Source organism: Monodelphis domestica, chromosome 3 (genome assembly GCF_027887165.1).
Source record: "Monodelphis domestica isolate mMonDom1 chromosome 3, mMonDom1.pri, whole genome shotgun sequence".
Taxonomy (NCBI): Eukaryota; Metazoa; Chordata; class Mammalia; order Didelphimorphia; family Didelphidae; genus Monodelphis; species Monodelphis domestica.
The window spans coordinates 98,298,066-98,318,547 of NC_077229.1; the positions used below are offsets into that span (position 1 = coordinate 98,298,066).

Sequence of the window (20,482 nt, forward strand, 5' to 3'; positions counted from 1 at the left end):
AAACTTGTTACCTAGTGAGATCTGATGAACCCCAATTTTTGATTTAGCTTGTAGATTGGAGACCCCAAAAGCTTGTCCTTGTTCCCTGTTCCCATGGAATCTACCCTGAAGGGAAATGATAATTCTGGTTGGGTGAGATAAGCATATGCTAAGGACATTCTTTGTTTTAGGTTGCATCCCCTATTGTATTAGAATCTTTCCTAGGAAGATCCACACCTGGGCAGGAACCATCCTTTAGTAACTTTGTAAGCAGCCCCTTCTCTTGCACCCTAGCTTCTAGCTTGATTGTATCTTGTCAGTATAGTTTGAACACTCCCATTTTCCTTGTAGCCATAGTGATGTCAATCATCTTTCCCTGCCCCTGGATTTCCAAAGGGTATATAGAAGTTCCCCAAGTTCTTTTGTTCCCCAGAGTCCATCCTGAGTTGGTGGCACTCCCAGGGGCTAGTGACCAGGGCATCTTGACTCTGTGCAGTCTTGGGAAGCAGCTCTGTTGTCCTATTAGTAGCGCTAACCCCTTTTCCCTTGATTAAAGAGTGATTTTTGACTCGTTCTGCGTTTTTTCTAGTTGACAGCATCTAACCATGCAGCATATGAAAATATGCATTGCATACATAGTCATTGGCTATAGTACTACTGTAAAGGGATTCTTCCTGCCGCAATAAAGAATACTCAATCCAAGAGACATTTGTCCCATGTCTACTAGGTGCCAGGCGTATGGTGTACCAATATTGTTATGGTGCATCCATGCCTAGCAAAAAGATAGTGATAACTCAATGATGAGGAACTCCCCACCTTCCAATTCCGTGTCATGTCATGAACTCGAGTCCCTTCACCATCACAAGCTCTTTTGGGCTGCTGCCTCACTTGCCGACTCACAGAAAGCTTATAGTCCACTGAAGCCCCACATCTGGATAAATTGCATCTAACCCTGATTCCCAATTCTGCACTTGTGAAGTTGACTTCTTAAACCCTAATGTAAGACTTTACATTTATCCACTGAATTAAATATTAAATTTAGCCAAAATAAAGCCAATTAAAGCTTATTTTGAATTTTGGCTGTTGTCAACTAGAAAAAACACAGAACTATTAAATAGTCAAAAATCACTCTTTAATCAGGATGGAGGAACAAAAGAATTTGGGGAACCTATATACCACTCTAGATGACCTGGGGGGTTAGGATTAGAGGAACAGTGGATTGACTTTACAATGGTAAGAAAGGAAAATGAAGAGTTCCAGACAGGAATAATAGTGAGGGGCTGATGCCCCACAAAGGACACAAAAGGGAAAGACTCAGCCTAGGGCTGGGTCACCTTGGTCATGGACCATAGCCTAGGGGGAAGAAACCATTGGGACAAAAGAGATGTTCAATATTGGATGGGATTAGCTGTTCCCACCCAGACTACCAGGAAGTTCACTATCTGGTGAAAAGAGACCTTCCCTCAGGGGGAAACCTCTCCTGTGACAAGGTCAAAACCTAGGGTTTCTATACTCAAACTAAATAAACTGGGGATCTCTAGATTTCCATGTTGACACTGTCATTGAGTGTTTTGGTGTATTGTTACAGCTTTGGATCACCAAAAAATTGGTTGAGCGTGCCATCAATGCCATTATCCAAGTCTGACAGAAATGTTAACATGGCTAAGCACAGATCCTCTCCTATGTGTTCAGGGACTGTCATTGTGCTCATAAGGTCTTTTTCTTGCTTAAGATCACAATCTATAAGGAAACTTAATCATCTACTCCAAAACACTCATTTTATGAATGACAGAGAACTAGTAAGAGGATGAGTTTAGGCAAGTTACTTGACCTCTGAATGTAAGGGGCAGATCTGGGATCCAAACTTCAGATCTTTTTCACGTTAATACATACTATTTTCACTATATCTCTCAGATTAAATAGGTTTATAAAGGCAGCTAGGTGATGTAATAAATAGGAGTCTAGACATGGAGTCAGGAAGACTTATGTTCAAATCTGGTCTCTGATATGTTTTGACCTGGAGTAAACTGCTTGCTTGTCCTGTTTGACTCAGTTTCTTCAACTGTAAAATGAGGGAAGGTAGATAGATAGTATCAGGTCTGGATATGGGAGCACTTGGGATCAAATCTGCTCTCAGATATTTCCTATCTATTTGATTCTGGGCAAGTTACTTAACTCTAATTGCTTAGCCCCATGTTAGGGAACCTATGGCATAAGTGCTGGAAGGGGCTGTTCCTTTCCCTCTCACCACTGAGCCTGAGGACATTTTTCACAACACCTGCCCTTCCCAACATTTCCTCCCTTCCCTGTCTGGGGTAAGGGAGAGGCTCACATGTACTGTGAAGGTACAGTTTGGGCACTTAGTCTCTAAAAGGTTCACCATCACTGGTAGCCCTTGCTGCTCTTCAGTCTTTGAATTGATAGTAAAATAAGTGAGGGTTTTAAAAAACAAACTAAAGTTATGCTACTAAGCACCTACTTCCCATGGTTATGATGATCAAATATTTGCACATCACTTATTCCAGTGTCTGGCACATAGTAGGCACTTAATAAATGCTTCTTTCTTTCCTTTAAGGTCATAGCTTCTGAATCAGTTATATTCCTATTTCATCGTTCAAATTTTAGTAAATATACTACTTTTCTTCCCATTATCTGACCCCTAGTTATTTATGTCTTTCCTACTGCAGAAATGGTCCCCTAAAATATCCTTATTTTATCTAGAGGAAATCGGGAGTATGGCTGTGGGATTGCTCTGCAGGGGAGATTGGTAGCCAAGTTTCACCAGTGTAGGAAGCATATAAGTAGTACAGTACAATAGAACCGCAGCTGGACCTTGGAGTCTTTCTGATATGTCTTCCTCAATTCAAATCTGGTCTGTTCATCTGTAAAATAAGCTGGAGAAGAAAATGGCAAACCAGTCATACTTGCCTATAAATCCCCAAATGAGGTCATGAAAAGTCGGACACTACTGAAAATCGAGAGAGTGAAGGGCTCCTCCTTTTGTCTTTCGGGTTTACCATAAAGCTCCACAATACTTTGGACCAAATCTGTTCCTTTTTGTAAGGGAGCAAAAAGTAGGATGGGGGAAAGGAAGGGGAGCAGGGAAGGCTGGGGACAGAGACTGGGAGTTTAGGGGAAGGGGGGACGGAAGAATGGGGGGCTGGAGCAGAAAGGGAGATGCTGGGGGTTGAGAGGGGAAATATGTGGGGCTTGGGAGAAAGCAAACGTGGAGGGTTGGGGCACAGAATAGGGTAGGGAAGGCTGAGGCAGAGATGGGAATGAGGGGAAGAGGGCTGGAGAGTGCTGGGGCCAGAGGAGGAATTTCGGGGAAGGGTTTGGGGGGAAGGGAGTACAGGGTTGGGATGGAGCAAAAAGGGGATGAGAGAAGAGAGAAGTGATACTTGTTGCTCTCCGACAGCTCAGAGCCGAATTCTCGCTTGCACCAGGCAGCCTCCTCCAGCAGGGGACGCCGTGACAACGGAAGAGCCGAGCGATGCCTCAGCCAAGACGGCGGAAGTGGATTTCAGAATCCATTTCCGTTTCCTGTCTTTGGCCCGGGCTCAGGCTGCGTGGAAGATCCCGGACGATGCCGACCGGAGACTTTGAGTGAGAAAGCTGGGCTGGGTTCGTGGGGCTGGGGTCCTGGGTGCCTAGGTTAGGGGCGACAGGGCGGAGGGGACCCCTAGACGGGGGCTGGGAACAGGAGCGGGGAGCTGGCGGTGCCCTAGCCTCCTGGGCCGGAGCCAAGGCCTGGACAGAAACCGGGAGCAGGCAGAGCAGGGTAGAGGATCCCGGGGCTTCAGTTTCTGGTCGTCCCTGAAAGACTCTTTTCTCCCGCAGCTCGAAGCCCAGTTGGGCGGACCAGGTGGAGGAAGAAGGAGATGATGGTGAGTCTGGTTCGGCGCTCGCAAACCCCCAAAACTAACCCCCTCCTATTCCCCCCCCCCCCATGCCCCTTCTGGTCTGGCCTTTCTCTTCCTCCTCTCCAGCCTCCTTTCCGAGTCTAGCCTGACCTCTGTCCCTTCCCCGCAGACAAGTGTGTCACCAGTGAGCTCCTCAAGGGGATTCCATTGGCCACAGGAGAGCCCAACAATGAGCCAGAGCTACTGCCCGGTGGTGAGTGTCCCAGCTGTATTTGTGTCCCAGGAGGGAGAGCGTGTTTTGTTGTTCTGGGTCTCCATCCGTCTTTTTCCTTGGCTGTTTCTTCCTTAGCTCCTCTCCCTGCCCCCAAGGAAGTCATCAACGGGAACATCAAAACCATCACATCAAAACCATCACCGAATATAAGGTAGAAGACGACGGCAAGAAATTCAAGGTGGGCTCTGCTGTTCTCCTTATTCCTTCCCAACTTTTCCTTATGTGAGTTAGACAGACTTTTTGTCTTAGTGAATGAGAAAGCTTTTACCGAATGGACCAAGCACTGAAGATAAAAGTTCAACAGGGATATATAGGTCTTATTCTTAAGGTGCTCCTCGTCTCATGGGGGAGACCACACATATAGGACAGTGGTAACATATGTGCCTTTATATAGATGTATTTTGTTCTAAGAAGTTACAAGGTTAGTGTTTGAAGCAGTGGGGAAGTTAATTGACACTGTTTTTAGTAACCATGAAAGTGTAGATTTGATTATCCTACTGGGCTGCCACCCAGTAAGATGGCAGACCCTCCCAATTCCTAGTAGGATACACTGATTAACCCAGTAAATGGACTCTTCCCCAATCCTTCTGTTTTCTTGTTAATTTTTATAGATTGCTTGTACCTTTACAATTGAAATTCAGAAGGCATCTACGGCCTAGATTTGAAAATTTTCATTTAATTAATTGATTTAGAATAATTTTTTCCTGAATACATGAATCATGTTCTTTCCCTTCCCTCTTCCCCTCCCCTTCCCTTAGCCAACGAGCAATTCCACTAGGTTTTACATGTGTCATTGATCAAGACCTATTTCCATACTATTCATATTTGCCCTAGAGTGATTGTTTAGAGCAGTTTGTAGTATCTTGAATCTTTTTTTTACAACTGCTTAGCACTGCCTTTGTACCACTCAGTCCTATGCTTTGTGGCCTTTTACAGCCACTAACCTTTTTTTGTCATAGCCTTATTTTACCCCAACTTCTCTGTCCAGCATACTATTCCTTTAGGGTTCTAATCACTATTGGGCACCAATCAGCTCACACAACACCACTTTCTTGGCTAATGGCTTAAGAACATTATCTCCTCCAGGTTATGTCTGTTTAAACTGGGGTACCTTTGATGAATTCCTTTCCCATGACACTTGATGGATGATAGGGGATGAAGGCTACATGCTTGGCCAGTAGTGGAGGTTTGGGGAGTAAATTGGGTTTTGTGATATCCCTCTAAATAAACCCTTTCTAGAATTGTATTTTACAACCAATTTCTTCTCTTATAGATCAGAAAATACCCACAAATCAATGAAAGCAAGTCATCATGCAGATATTAATCTGCTCTACTGGAGTGATGAGGAAGCGATTGTGGATTTCAAGGCTGTGCAAGGCCACTGTGTCATAGAGTATGGGGAAGACTTAACAGAATGTATTCAGGATTATTCTGCTGGCAGCTCAGATCGCTTCTATTTCCTTGAGGTGATGACTATAAGTTGGTGTTTTCTTAGAAGTAGGAGAAGCTAGGTAGATCATTGAGTCAAGAGCCAGGCCTGGAGATGGGAGAACCTTGGTTCAAGTGTGGCTCCAGACATGTCTTGACTGGATTAGATCCTAGGCAAGTTACAGCCCTAGGTGCCTAGCTCTTGCAGTTCTTCTGCCTTGGAACCTGTTATCTAGTATTGGTCCTAAGATAGAATGTAAGAGGTTTTTTGGGGGGGGGTAGGGTGGGGAGGCTAGTATAGTGTCCCCAGTATGTATCCTTGGTTCTGGTCCAGTCAACATCCTTCTGAATTGATTTGTGTGTTAGGAAGGCATATCAGGTTTACAGAGGTCACAAAATTAGGAGGGAGCTAATACATTGGATGAAAGAATCAACACGTTAAAAGATCTCAGCAAACTGAAATAATGAGACCGAATTAAAGGAGAAATTGTTAGAGTGTAGAACTTGAATTGTTTTTTTACCCCAAGTTTAGCATAGATAGCCAATAGTTCATGAAAAAGACTTGTGCATTTTAGAGCATTTATATCTTAATGAAGACTTAGCAGCTTAACAAAAAAAAAAAAAAACAACACAAACCAATTTAATCTTCAGCTATGTTGATAAAATCTGTACCTTAAATGAGTGAGATGATTGTTCTGTTGTAATTTGCCCAGTTCCCATTGCATATGTATTGTCTTCAATTCTGGACACCACATTTTAAAGTGATGGAATAGTTAAAGGGGGAATCCCATAGGATAGTGTAGTATCACATCTTCCTTAAACGATGCCTGAAACCTTTTTTTTCCTTTTTCTTCTCATTTTTTTTCCTTCTAGAAATATCTGAAACATTGTGGGCCATTGAAATGTGGGAGCCTGCGGCCCAGGCATTTCGTCTGAATAATCCGGAGACCACTGTGTTTACAGAAGAATGTAAGGTTCTCCTGAAGCTGGTTATGTCTGGGGAGAAGACCAACTCCCTGGGCCAGAAGCTGCCTCAGAAAGGAGATGTAGAAATGCTGTGTGGTGGCCCACCCTATCAAAGATTTAGCGGCATGAACCACTTCAACTCACGCGCTTATTCCAAGTTCAAGAATTCCCTAGTAGTCTCCTTCCCCAGGTGAATGGTGCTGGGGGATAACCATCCCCTTATCTTGTGGAGCTTGTGGAGGTGACAAGTCTAGGCAGTCCTCACATTCCTAGTGAGGATGGCCTTGCCGTAGAGTAGAGTCACTACTTCAGCCTCGAGGAGTGCAAGGGCTTAGCCTTTCCGTTCTCCTGTGTGCAAATTTGCTACAGAGCGACTTGCTTGCAAAAAGACAAACTTGATTTTTTTTAAATAAGTTTTTATTGATGTCTCTTGTTTTACATATCATCATAGTTTCCCTCAGTAGCCTTTTCCTATCCCCTTTCAGAGAGCTACCCCACATAAGTATTTGATAAAGACAAAAAGATCATAGGATATTCCATTTTTTTGTACTTTTCTTTTTCATTTATATTGTACCCATTACGTATATCATTTTCATGGCTCTATTTCACTCTGTGTATCTGTTGACATAGCTCTTTTCGTGCTTCTCCATATTCATCACACTCATTTCTAATAGCACAGTAATATTGCATTGTGTTTTTGTGGCACAAATTGGTTAGCCATTCCTTGTCTGATGGGCATCTACTTTGTTTCCAGTTGTTTGCTTTCACAAAAAGTGTTGCTATAGATATTTTTAAATATATGGGGACTTTCATATCAGATTTCCTTTTAGGGTAAGAGCCCCATGATGAAATCTCTAGGTGAGAGGACATTGGTTTTAGTTTCTTTGTTTGCTTAATAATTCCAAATTGCCTTCCAGAATGGTTGTGCTAATTCACAGATCTACAGTTCATCAGTGTGCCTATCTTTCCCCAACTCATCCAGTACTGACAATTACTGTTGTTTTTTTTCTCCTATTTGTTTGCAGGGTAGGAAATCAAATCTTGGAATTATTTCAATTTGCATTTCTTTTATTCTTAGTCTGTCATTTCTTCCATGTCATTTATAGTTTGTGATTTCTTTCAAGAACTGTTTATTCCTATCCTTTGGGGAATGACTTTTGTTCTTATATTTGTTAATTATTTGTCTTAAGATACCAAGTCATTATTAGAAATTTGATACAAAGATTTTTTTCCTGTTTAACCATTTTCCTTTGTAAAAATGGAGATTTGAACCTAGGACTCCAATCCCCAGAAGTCCTTGCTCCACTTCCCAGGATGCTTTGTAACCTCACTGAATTCTCACCTGGGCCAAGAACAAATTATATAAAGAGTCTCCAGCCCCCCACCCCCCAACCCCCTTTCCGCAGGCAAAATGTAAGTGGTTGTGAATGGGCTCTCTGGGCCTAGACACATGCTTTTCTTACTTGTATTTTCTTAAGTTCTTAATCCTTAATAAACCTCATAGAATATAATACTTTTATCAGAGAAATTAATTTTAACTGTTATACCTTCTTGATTAGAGGCAGCTAGGGGCAATTGGTGATGTGGATAAAGTTCTGGGCTTGGGGGCCAGGGAGACTTGAGCTCCTATCTGGCCTCACTCAGACACTTATTGGCTATGTGTTCCTATAGCAAGTCACTTAACCTCTGTTTGCCTCAGTTTCAAAATGGGGATAATAACAGCATCTATTCAGGATTGTTGTGAGAATCAAATGAAATTGTGAAATGCTTAGAATAGTGTCTGGAACATAGTAGGCTCTCTATATAAATGTTCCTTCACTCTTCACTAAATTATTTCCTTCATTCTTCCCTGTGTCCTAGATACTTTAATTTTGTCTACAGAAGCTTTTCATTTCCTTTTTTTTTTCACTCAAAGACATTCTGTTTTCTTAATTACATGCACTAATAATTTTCAACATGTGTCTTCCACAATTATAAGATTCAAATTGTCTCCTTCCCTTCCCATCCTACACCTGGAGATGGTAAACAATTTGTTCTGACCTATGCATACATTATCATGCGAAACACACTTCCATATTGGCCATTGTTGAAAGAAAACACTCATACAAAACTAAAACCTCAAAATTAAACTGTAAATAAACTGATGTGAAAGAGAGGATGCTATAATTTGCATTTCAACTCTTTCTCTGGAGGAGGATAGCATACCCTGGCATAAGTCCTTTAGAATTGTCCCAGATCTATTGCATCGCTTAAGAGTAGCCAAATTTTCACAGTTGATCATTATACAATATTGCTGTACTGTGTAGCATTTCAATTTCTTGTAATCAAAATCAGCTACTTTGTAACATTTGTAATTGCTTCTTTTCCTTGTTATTTAAAAATATATCATCCACTTATTGATGTGAAAGGTATATGGTCTGTTTCTATTCTAACTTTTTATAGTATGATCTTGAATATTAAGGTCATCTATCCATTTAGAATGTATTGTGGAATATGGTATAACATGTTGGTCTAAGTCTGATTTCTGCCATTCTACTTTCTAGCTTTCCCAGCAGTTTTTAGGGACTTCTTTCCTCAGTAATTTCTGCTTTCTGCTTTATTGAGTTTCATCGTTTCTATTTCTCTATTTATCTGTTCTGTTCCATCGACCTGTCTCTCTATTTTTAAACCAATATGAGATGGTTTTGATGATTGCTCCTTTACAATATATTTTCTATTTCAAGATCTAGAAGTGCTATTGAAGGGGAGGTTCACTTATACCATGCGGTTCTGATAGATGATTGAGTGTCTCTTTTTAGTCCATTCCTTCTGCCTTAGAATTGGTTCTGAGTATCATTTCTAAGGTAGAAGAGTGAAAAGGGCTAGGCAGTGAGGGTTAAGTGAATTGTCCAGGGTCACACAGCTAGGAAGTGTCTGAGGCCAAATCTGAACCCAGGACTTCTTGTCTCTAGGCTTGGTTCTGTGTTCACTGAGCCACTTTGAATATCTCTTCTAACGAGCTCAATCAACTCTTACCCAGCAATAAAGTTATCAATAGATTGTTGGTGTCATTCTTCCTTTCTGCAAAGATTCTTATTTGACTCCTCTCCGTTCTCCTGCAGCTACTGTGATTACTACAGACCCCGGTTTTTCCTACTAGAGAATGTAAGAAACTTTGTGTCATTCAAACGTTCCATGGTCCTGAAGCTGACTCTGCGATGTCTAGTTCGAATGGGATATCATTGCACGTTTGGAGTATTACAGGTAGGCTCAGATTTTACAGGAGAGAGAAAGGTAACTGAGGAATTTGATGCTGATGGAATTGGCACCTCTGTGTCTTTGGTCTTGAGTGTGTTATACTTGTTACTACTGTATCTGCTTTTCATGGTTTCTATCAGTGTGTGTTAGAATGGACTCTAGTTATTGTTAGCATTTCAAATCATTTGTCTCCTAAAGTGAAATAAAATTGTAGCTTTATTTTTTCTCAACCAGTATCCTTTCTCACATCCTGTTTTCTTCAGCTAATTGGGTTTTTAAAAGAAGAAATGAAGTTTATTCAGTGATACTTTTAATAAGTTCTAATACCTATTCTCTTTTAGATGAAAGATGTTCCATGTTTGTCCAACTGGTTAGCTGTGCCTCTAACCCGTACATGAGTCTTCCTTAAAAAAGAAAGTTCATATGGATATCGTTTGTTTTTATGTCACTTATATTTACAAGGACACTGTGCCATAGAGTTGTCTCTTATAAGAAAGATCACCCAAAAAAAGTTAACAAAACTAACACACGTCAAAAAAGAATGGCATCGTATACAGTGTCTCATCCATAGTCCTCCCACCTTCACAAAGAACATGCATTCTCATATCTTTTTTGGGTTCAAGCATGATCATTATAAATAAATCAATATTTGAACAATATGATTGTTTTGTTGTTCTTTCCATTTACACTTTTGTAGGCATGTTTGTTGCTTTCTTAGGTCTGCTTACTTCATGTTCTATCAGTTCAAATGTTTTCTCCTACTTCTATGTCCATCATAAACATCTTTTCTTATTGTACCGAGTAATAGCCTATCACAGTCAGGTACTCCAACTTGTTCCTCAGTTTGTGAGAATCCATTACCAAAAATGCTATTGTAAATATTTTGGAATATATGGGGCTTTTTTTTTTTAAATCCTTTGCCTCCTTGGAGCATTCGTGGACATTAGCCAGCTTTTGCATTGCTTTGTTCAGATTCACTGCTTCATCAGTGATGCATTTACACACCTGACTTGTGTAATAAAGAATAAACTGAAAGAAACTATTACTGCAAGAATGACTGTTGTTCTCTGGCTTGACTGTGTCTAGAGAGAACTGCTGAGGGAAGCTTAACCTGCTTATTGTTAATGGAGGTGGAACAAAATTGATGCTGAGGGATGCTGGTACACAGGGGACACTACTTATAAGGGACTGCCCTGGGGTTTACTCTGGGGTTTGTCTACTGATCCCTCCTGATTACTGATGGATCAATCTACTTCCTAACCTCCTTCCTCCCTAACCTCCCCAGTCTTCCTTGAAGCCTTTGGCTCCTTCCCTCCCTCCTCAGTTGAACTACAATGATACTTTAGTTGCTTTCTCAGTCAAGGGGTTTATTAGGATAACAGGATGAGAAACTGAGTGTAATGGTGGAAATTTCACCTTTTAAGATTGATGTAATATTGAACAATGGCCGCCAAGGAATTTACTTATGAAATTCCTAAATGAAACACTCAAGTCAGAATGGAGTTTATGGAGGTTTAATCACAATGGGAGTAGGGAAAAGGAGAGAAGAAAAAGGGGCTACTCAACCTCTGACCAAGGTAGAGGGAGTTTTAGGCCCAAAGGGCCAAGGTGGAAAGAATCAGTCCTTAACTCACGTGAGTGATCTGAAGGAAAGCTGTCTGCGGGCATCCTCCCTGTCCAAGCTCCTAACACCAACTGGAGTCTAGCTCTCCACAGGAAGTGAGCGAATTCCAGAGGCTGTTCCCCTACCTCACAAGTGCCAATGGTTGGCTCTAGCTTGGCTTAGGACAGCCCAGGTGGGCAGTTAGTTATTTCTGATTTGTCATTGACTAGCACATGCCCGTGTAGTGTGGGTGTGCACAATTTTTGGGTGCTATACCAAGATGGAGACTTTTAAAATTCACAATCCCCCCTGATGATGATTGGGAGACTAGTCTCCCCAATTGATCACTAAACATAAGCATACTGTACCCCAAAAATTTCTAACTGTAAGTGTATACAAAAATTTTTACCCACTAAGAGGAAAATTATAATAGTTGTAAATATGGGGAAATAGAGGAGAGAGAAAGACAGCAAACCAATGTTTTGCTGGGCGCATTGACAAAAGCCAATTAGGGGGCAGTCCCCTTTGGCATAAGAGTGTACATTCAAAAAATGTTCAATCAACCACACCCCAAGGTTCATTCTGGATTTTCCTGTAGTGAAAAGGTTTAGATATCTTTCTGCAAACAGTTCATTCTCTGGATTCAGTTAGTTAGCAAGCTTCTTCTCTGAAGATTTATCTCGAACAAAATTTAAATCTTAGATTTGATGAAATACAATCCCCCCTGAAGAAAGTGTTGAAAAAACACTGAGTCCAGCTGAGGATTCAAGTTTTAGTTGAGGGGGTGTGTGAGTTAATCCAAAAGGAAAACAAAACAAAATGAAAATAAAATAAAAAATCAAAAGAAGAAAAAGGGAAAAAATTAAGGGAAAAATATAGACCCTTTATATATGCATAAATTTATATTAAAGAAGAATTCAAAATCAGTATCAAAAAATCAAAAAAAATCTATGTATACAAAATTTGAGAAAGCAAGAAAAAAAATTTTTACTACTGATCCCTCCTGATTGCTGATGGTAGTAGTAATTTCTAATCCCACAAGTCTGTAGGACAGATTGCAGCATATTTTACTTCCCCATTTGCAGCCAAGGCTACAGGAAGTTGCCATACTATAGGAGAGAAAAAAGAGGACCAGATTTTTATTTTATATCTAGGGAAGTGTTATTCCCTCGTCTGATTTTACCTTCGTTCTCAGGGATGGAGGGAGCCAGGATGGTAGCCAACCTTTGGTACTTGTCTGTAGGTATTTTCACGAAGAGTGTGGATACAAGGAAGGCCTACATCTTAACGTCTGTCCAAGTGTCGCAACCCCGAGTCTCACACTAGGTTCAAGTCCTTAGTATTGGCTTAGAAATGCATTAATCCTACCTGGATTGGTCTTTCATTTTTAGACCTGTGAGTTCTTTTGTCATTATCCAGGTTATCTCTGTGCTCCTAGCTGTATTCAGCTGTGTTTTTTGTTGTTGGTTTTTTTTTTTTTTGCGGGCTAGGAGCTCCTAAGAGCTCCTTCTCCTGAGGTTCCTCATTGCTAATCAGTTGATTAGGTAAGCCTGGCCTGCCTCTCAATCCACTGAGCCACCTCCTTAAAGCAAAAGGAGACAGAAATGAGAGACAAAAGGGAGAAGGAAAAAAAATCCTGTTGACCCCAATTTAACTTAAGGAGAAAAGGGAAGAGAGAAAAGGTATTTTATACTCACCTGTTCTGGCAGCTGTGTCTTTAAGCCAAGGTATTTGGTAAAAGGACTGACGGAGTGAGTAATAAGTGGGGTGAAAGGGCAAGAAAATTCAGGAAATTTATTGAGGTTCTAGAAATCTTCGAAGCACTAAAGCAGGGCCAAGAGCCAGAGGGGGTAGCCGGGGTGGGACCTCTCCCAGGTGATTAGTATGGAGATCAGAAAGGAAGATCAGAAGATTGATGTAGTTCTTTTTCCCAAAGTGGTTACGCCAACTGTAATGGTGGAAATTTCACCTTTTAAGATTGATGTAATATTGAACAATGGCCGCCAAGGAATTTACTTATGAAATTCCTAAATGAAACACTCAAGTCAGAATGGAGTTTATGGAGGTTTAATCACAATGGGAGTAGGGAAAAGGAGAAGGAGAGAAGAGAAAAGGGAAAGGAGCTACTCAACCTCTGACCAAGGCAGAGGGAGTTTTAGGCCCAAAGGGCCAAGGTGGAAAGAATCAGTCCTTAACTCACGTGACCGCTCTGAAGGAAAGCTGTCTGCGGGCGTCCTCCTTGTCCAAGCTCCTAACACCAACTGGCGTCTAGCTCTCTCCACAGGAAGTGAGCGAATTCCAGAGGCTGTTCCCTACCGCACTTCCTGTGTCTCACAAGTGCCAATGGTTGGCTCTAGCTTGGCTTAGGACAGCCCAGGTGGGCAGTTAGTTATTTCTGATTTGTCATTGACTAGCACATGCCTGTGTAGTGTGGGTGTGCACAATTTTTGGGTGCTATACCAAGATGGAGACTTTTAAAATTCACATGAGGTAAGAGGGATGAGGAATTTCCCTAATCTAAATGAGATAAAATTGAGGGTTTGAGGAGTCACAAATGTGACTCTTAGACAGTTAGAAAGATGGAGGACAAAAGCAGTTCAAAATCTTCACAAATCAGCCAGATTTCTCAGCTTAAACTGAGAAAGAAACAAAGTTCAAAGTCTCTCCTTTTCTCCTGGTCTTCTCAACTCTCATATAGACCACCAACTCAAAAGCTTCTGCCCTGTTCAGAGTCCACTGCTCAGAGCCAGAGACAAAGTCCAAAAGCCAAGTCAGCCTCATAAAAATCTCTCAGCCAACTTCAAACCTCCAGAGAGAGAGATGTGTGTGTCCCAGTCAGAGACAAAGTTCAAAAAACCAAGTTTCTCTTCTCAGAGTGTTGCCAGCCAACCTCCAACTGTCTCCCTCCCCCCCCCACCCCCCCGACATTCCATTGGAATCCTGGCTTTTGCATCTTGGTCCACAAGTCCTGCAAAACCTCTCTCTTCATGTCTCTATCACAATTCCCTCCCCCCCCCCTTTATTAGGCAAAAACAAACGCAACTTGCATTTTCTTTTCTATGATACCTCAATACCAATTCTCTTAACTCTTTGCTATTTGAAATATACTCTTACCCTCCTCCCCAATAACAAATTCCTAAACTCATCTTAGCTGTTCTATCTATCTAAATGGTAAGCTAAGAATGGGTCATAGGAAAATGGTTTAGTTAGGGGAATTACATGAATATAGTTTCCATAACTAAACAAGTAACAATTTTTCAAATCATTACAATTTCAATAACATCGTGAACATGCAAATGACTTATCCTAATGTCTATAAATTTACTAAGAAAATTTCCTAAATAACAAATGCTAACCTACAATCATAATACAATCTAACTTCTCTACTATAGAACTTCTATGTTTCTATTTCCCAAGCCTTACTTACTTACAATTCACTAGGCTATTATTACTGTTAGCAGTTAGACTATTAGTGAACTTACTCTAAAAGTTAGCTCGTTAGTCAATTAGTAACTTAGTACAACTTTACATATGTACATCCTTGTTGATTTCTGTGCAAACTCATATAGAAAAGAAAATCTTTTTCCATTTGAATTTCCCACAGAAAGTTTTGTCAGTGTGTTCATTTGTTGTTGTGCATGTTGTATACTTACCCAATCCATGGAATTATGTTACTTTGCTATGTAGGATGTGCATGCAAATATATGTGATGTTCACATGTACGACACTACCTTACATAACCTTCATGGCCAAAAGTTCCAAATTTCAAAGTTCCAAAGTCCTTCCATGTCCAGTCATGTTGCCTGTAGAAATTCTCTTCCTTTACACTCTGATCCTTCGTCTCATCTGCATGCCATTCGCCATCGTCCAGACTTGATTGAAGACTCGTGTCCTTCAAATCAGGATCCGCTGCAACAATCAGGAACCCAGGAACACACGAACAAACCACGAACATGTGTGTAAGTTAGGTTTTTTACGTGTGTGTGCAAGTATGTGTGAAAAGTTACTTTTGCATGGAAGTGTGATGAAATCTTCGTGCATGCCAGAATTTATCAATCTTCTTCATGCATGTGGGTAAGCATTATGCATTTGTACCTCTTCATGCTTGCAGGTTAGGTTAACTTGTGTTTCTCTTCTTGCATGTGTGTATTCGTTATGTCTAAGAGTATATTTTTCAATTTTTTCTTTTTTCATCATCAAGGAGGTCTATCATATGGTTACTATATGTGGTTTTTGAATGGTTATTGTTTGAATTACTTGGAGATAGTTGTTTTTGATTTGTTACTATTTCAGGCAGATAATTATGGCTGCTACTCTTTCAAATGCAAGGTTTTCTTTTTGTATTCTGTGTTAATGACTGTATCTTCAGAGACTCTACTATATACTTCAGCTTTAAAGGTGCTTTGCTATACTTTAAACAGTCCAATTTGTGCAGGGCTCTCTGTACTGAATTCTAGTGGTAGTATTCTCCAGTGCTTTCCTTTGTTCTCAGTAGGCTTACATTCACCAGGCTTGATATTGCTTTCCTCTTGGGCTTTTCGTGTTGCAGTTCATGACTAGGACTTGTTTTTTCTCAGATGTCATCAGTATATGTATCGTCACTAATGAGCTGATCACATGTGAGATATCTGAAACTCTGAAATTATATCTTCCTGGTATATCCTCTCTCCCTTCCTTCCCCCGGTAAAGACTGTTTTAGGAAGAAGGTTGAGAGATATGGTTAACCCTTTTTTTCTTTTCAGTTCTTAACTATATCTTGCTGTTAAAGTCATGTTACAACAGATTCAACCAATGTGAATCCATGCTTCTCCAGCATTCTAGATGTTTGTGTCTGTCCTAGTTATGAAGTTGGAATATTGCTACAAGTTTAGGAGTGTTCAAGCTGTTGAATTACTTGTTCTTCTTTTGCTGGAATAACTTATTTCCTTTGCTACCCCAAGACTAGTCTTCATTTACATAAGGTTTAGTGTAGAATGTTACCCTATGGAACTCCAACTAATCTTGGTTTCACTATTAAAGCACGAATAGTACTTGTCATGTGTTTGAAGTTAGAGACTAGAAATGAAATTTTGTATCTATGTCCCCTCCTCCATTTCTCAACATGTTTCTTAATATTCACCTTCCCATTCAGAATCTGTATCAATATAAGCCACGTAATTCAACTTCTCTATAAAATCTTCTTCATTATCAACCTTTAAGCTTGCATAAATCTTTTCCAATAGTATGCAGTTTGTTCTGTGCCCAAAGAATAATTCTTCGTCATTGTATTGGTATGAGTTTGTTTGTACTGGTTCTAGGTATTCTGTCTTTTCACTTGCATCCCACACATCCCCTTCTTCGTCTACCTCTTCATAAAGCTTATAAAACTGATATGGCATTTGTTCTACATCATCTTCATTCATTATAATTACACCTTCTGGTATATCTTCAGATTCAGTGTCTAAATCTGAATCACTAAATCCAATTGCTATGGTATTTGGATCTTGCTCAATGCCATGTGAACTCTTGTCAGATGTTGGTAACTCTGGCTTTGTGTATTGATCTACTTTGTCACCAGCTTCTGTGTTACTCAAATCAATTTCTTTTTGTTTCTCACTGCTAAGCTTTTGAATATCATTTTGAATTGGTAAACTAGATGATATGAGGTTATGCAGATCTACTTCACTGTGAATAATCACAGATCCTACTCTAACACTAGTCTGGGGTTTATGTTTATCTTCTTTCCCTCTTAACTGTGTAGAGATAGGAATCTTTCCCTCTATTTCAGTAATTTGTTCTGGGAATAAAGATTGTACTTCTGCATTTCCCCCTGCACCATCAGTAATAGGATGTGTGTCTTCATGTTGCCCCCCAGAACAACATGTATCTGTTTCTGGTTTAGTAGCCAAGGTGTTCATAATTAATGATTGGTTGTCTATGCCTTTGCTACCCTCTTCTAGGTGCTTATGTAACCCAGTTAATTCTTCTTGATTTAATTCATTCCCAATGAAATCTTCAATGGAACATGAAACTAAAACCATGGCAGTTGCTCTGGCTAGATACCCCCATGCCCCATAGAACGTTGGCACTAACTGAATCCTTGGTTGTTACTAAGTTGGCCATTCCAGATTCAAATTTAACTGATATGTCACCTCCACTACTTTGAATATGATAATCTTTGTGTTCAAAAGTAATGTCAGCTCCATTTTCAGTTAGTTTTCCCTTATCTAAATCACTCATTGCTGGATGGGAGGTACTAGCTTCTAGATTCAAACTAGATGCATTTACAAAGGGTACCTCTGCCATAAAGTTATTGACAGAATTAACTGCATTAGGTGGGACTTCTGTGAATGTTTCTAGAGCCTTGTTATCTTTATCAACATGTAATGGTAGAAATTTTAGGGTTCTGGGAGAGGTTATAATATTGTAATGGTTACAAATGTGGCTACAGGATTTATGTAATATTGAACAATGGCCGCCAAGGAATTTACTTATGAAATTCCTAAAATGAAACACTCAAGTCAGAATGAAGTTTATGGAGGTTTAATCACACTGGGAGTAGGGAAAGGAGAGGGAGAGAAGGAGAGAAGAGAAAAGGGAAAGAGGCTACTCAACCTCTGACCAAGGCAGAGAGAGTTTTAGGCCCAAAGGGCCAAGGTGGAAAGAATCAGTCCTTAACTCACGTGACCGCTCTGAAGGAAAGCTGTCTGCGGGCGTCCTTCCTGTCCAAGCTCCTAACACCAACTCCCGTCTCGCTCTCTCCACAGAAAGTGAGCGAATTCCAGAGGCTGTTCCCTACCTCACTTCCTGTGTCTCACAAATGCCAATGGTTGGCTCTAGCTTGGCTTAGGACAGCCCAGGTGGGCAGTTAGTTATTTCTGATTTGTCATTGACTAGCACATGCCCCTGTAGTGTGGGTGTGCACAATTTTTGGGTGCTAGACCAAGATGGAGACTTTTAAAATTCACAAACAGTAACCTTTAGGGAATTGAAATTAAGTGTCTTTGAATCTGTCACTAATTTTTTCTTGAGTTCTTGTGACTCTTTCTTACTCTTCCTTTTGCATAATTCAATCCCATTATCCACTCTACACTGGAAAAAGTTTTCAAGAAATTATTTTATTTACAGACTTTTCCTGTGTAGTTACTATATAAGTCTTATCAAATTCTTTCATCTCATTTGCAATTTGAGATGTTATTTCATTCACAGAAACACTTTCTTGCATCATTTTTGCACTATTTCCCAACGTTTTACTATTATTTTTACTGTAGCCTCTTGCTCACAATTTCTTCTTCTATCTCCAAGTGCCTGGCTTCATAATTCCCTTATAACCATCTCTGATTACTTTGGCTTAGCTCCTGTTTCTATTGCCTTTTGCATTTCCCTCAAAGCAGTAGCTGCTTGTGATGACTTCAACTTGCAGTGTGAGTAGCAAGTGGATTTCTTGTACCTAGTTACTTAATTATGTTTGTCTCTGTTATTACTATCCTGTTTCTTCTTCAAGAAACAGTCTCTAATCAAGTGCCCTTTCTGGTGACAAAAGAAACACTCCCTAGTTTCCTTTTGCGTTGATTTTGCCTGGTAACTAGGTTTCTGTGAAACAGGTTTTGTGGAAGTATTTACTGTGTTTAGATTTTTAATTTCTTCTATTTCCTTTTGCTTCAAATCCTTTTCAGTCCTCTCTAACTTTTCCTTAAGGTCTTGAACTTCCTTGTATCTCAACTATTTTCAAATAGGTAACCTGCAGCCTCTCTTAATTCAATTAGGGAAACTGAATTATACTTTGGGAAATAGTTTTTAAAGAATGTCCTCAAATTTGGTGTGCAACCCCTCAGAAACTGTCTACGTACATGGCCAGCTGTCTCTTCATTGTCTGTTTCTAAACCTAAGATTGCCTCTGCCATTTCTGACAGACAGTCTATGTATGTGGCAGGATGTTCCCCTTTTTCCTGCCTGATCTTATCAAATTTGGACCATGCACCAGGTTTAGAACAGCATTGCTTAATTGCTTGGAGCAAATCCTCCCTGCATCATTTAAGGTAAGACATATAGGTCGGATTGGCGAAATCTAAATCAATTCTTTGATCTGGAGTAGAGCAGCTTGTTAAATTTGTCTCAGATCTAGTCGTCTCCACAAACTTCCTTTTTTCATGGGAACTGAATAATTCTGTTAAGAGGAAATCAATATCTTCAAAATCAGGATCAAAGATCATGAATGCCTGTTTAAGCTCCTTATGGGCTTTAAAAGGATTGTCCACAAATTTTGGAAATCAATGTTTAACGGACTCAAGTTCCTGTGGAGTGAACTGTCTATGGGCCTTAGTGTGAATAGTACCAGCATTAGTTGTTAGCTTGGTGACTTCCTTAAATGGACAGATTTTCTCAGAGGCACTAGCAGCCTGGTTCTCATTTTCATTGCTACCCTCATTTTCCTGAAGTGCATCCTCTGATTGCCCATTGTCCTTGCCCATAACTAGATCTAAACTCTTTTCCTTAATGAGTTGTTCAAACACTGCCTTAATCATTTTGTTTAAGTCATTGTCAATGGCCATAACGTTCTCTGCCTTCAGAGGAATCATGAATCTAAACACTTTCCTCACTTGGGTTATGGTCTGCAACATAGCCATGAATAGTATATATACTTGTGCCAGGACTTGCCATAGAATTAATTCATTTTGGAAAGGTAATTGTAACGCAGTCATTGTCAAGTTTCCTACATAATCCACAGTCTCTACTATCATTTGAGTCAGTTTGCTGTAAAGAATATGATAAACCCAAAAGCATGCAATGGCTGCCAAAACCACCACACCAAAAACTACCTGTTTGAACATCTTTACTGTCTTTCCTGCCTGTGGGATTGTTGGGTATGGTCAAACTACTGGGGTGCCAATTGTAATAAAGAAGTAAACTGAGTGGAAACTCTTACTGATTGAAGTAGTGAGGGTAAACTGAGGGGAACCTGTTACTTCAGCAATGGCTGCTGTTCTCTGGCTGGCTGTGACTAGAGAGAACTGCTGAGAGAACCTTAACCTGCTCATTGTTAATAGAGGTAGAACAAAATTGATGCTGGGAGATGCCACTACACAGGGATGTAGCATCTTGGTCCACAAGTCTTGCAAAACCTCTCTCTTCATGTCTCTATCACACTTGGCA

At 40.3% G+C, this 20,482-nt stretch overlaps 1 protein-coding gene across 1 annotated transcript in view; it reads left to right on the forward strand.

The window, feature by feature from the left end:
- Positions 1 to 20,482, forward strand: part of LOC100619432 (DNA (cytosine-5)-methyltransferase 1-like) — a 68,795-nt gene that overhangs the window by 40,331 nt on the left and 7,982 nt on the right. The window contains 3 exon segments of the mRNA XM_056821001.1: positions 5,390 to 5,595; positions 6,418 to 6,700; positions 9,612 to 9,753. Of these exon segments, the coding sequence (XP_056676979.1) occupies positions 5,390 to 5,595; positions 6,418 to 6,700; positions 9,612 to 9,753 (631 nt within the window).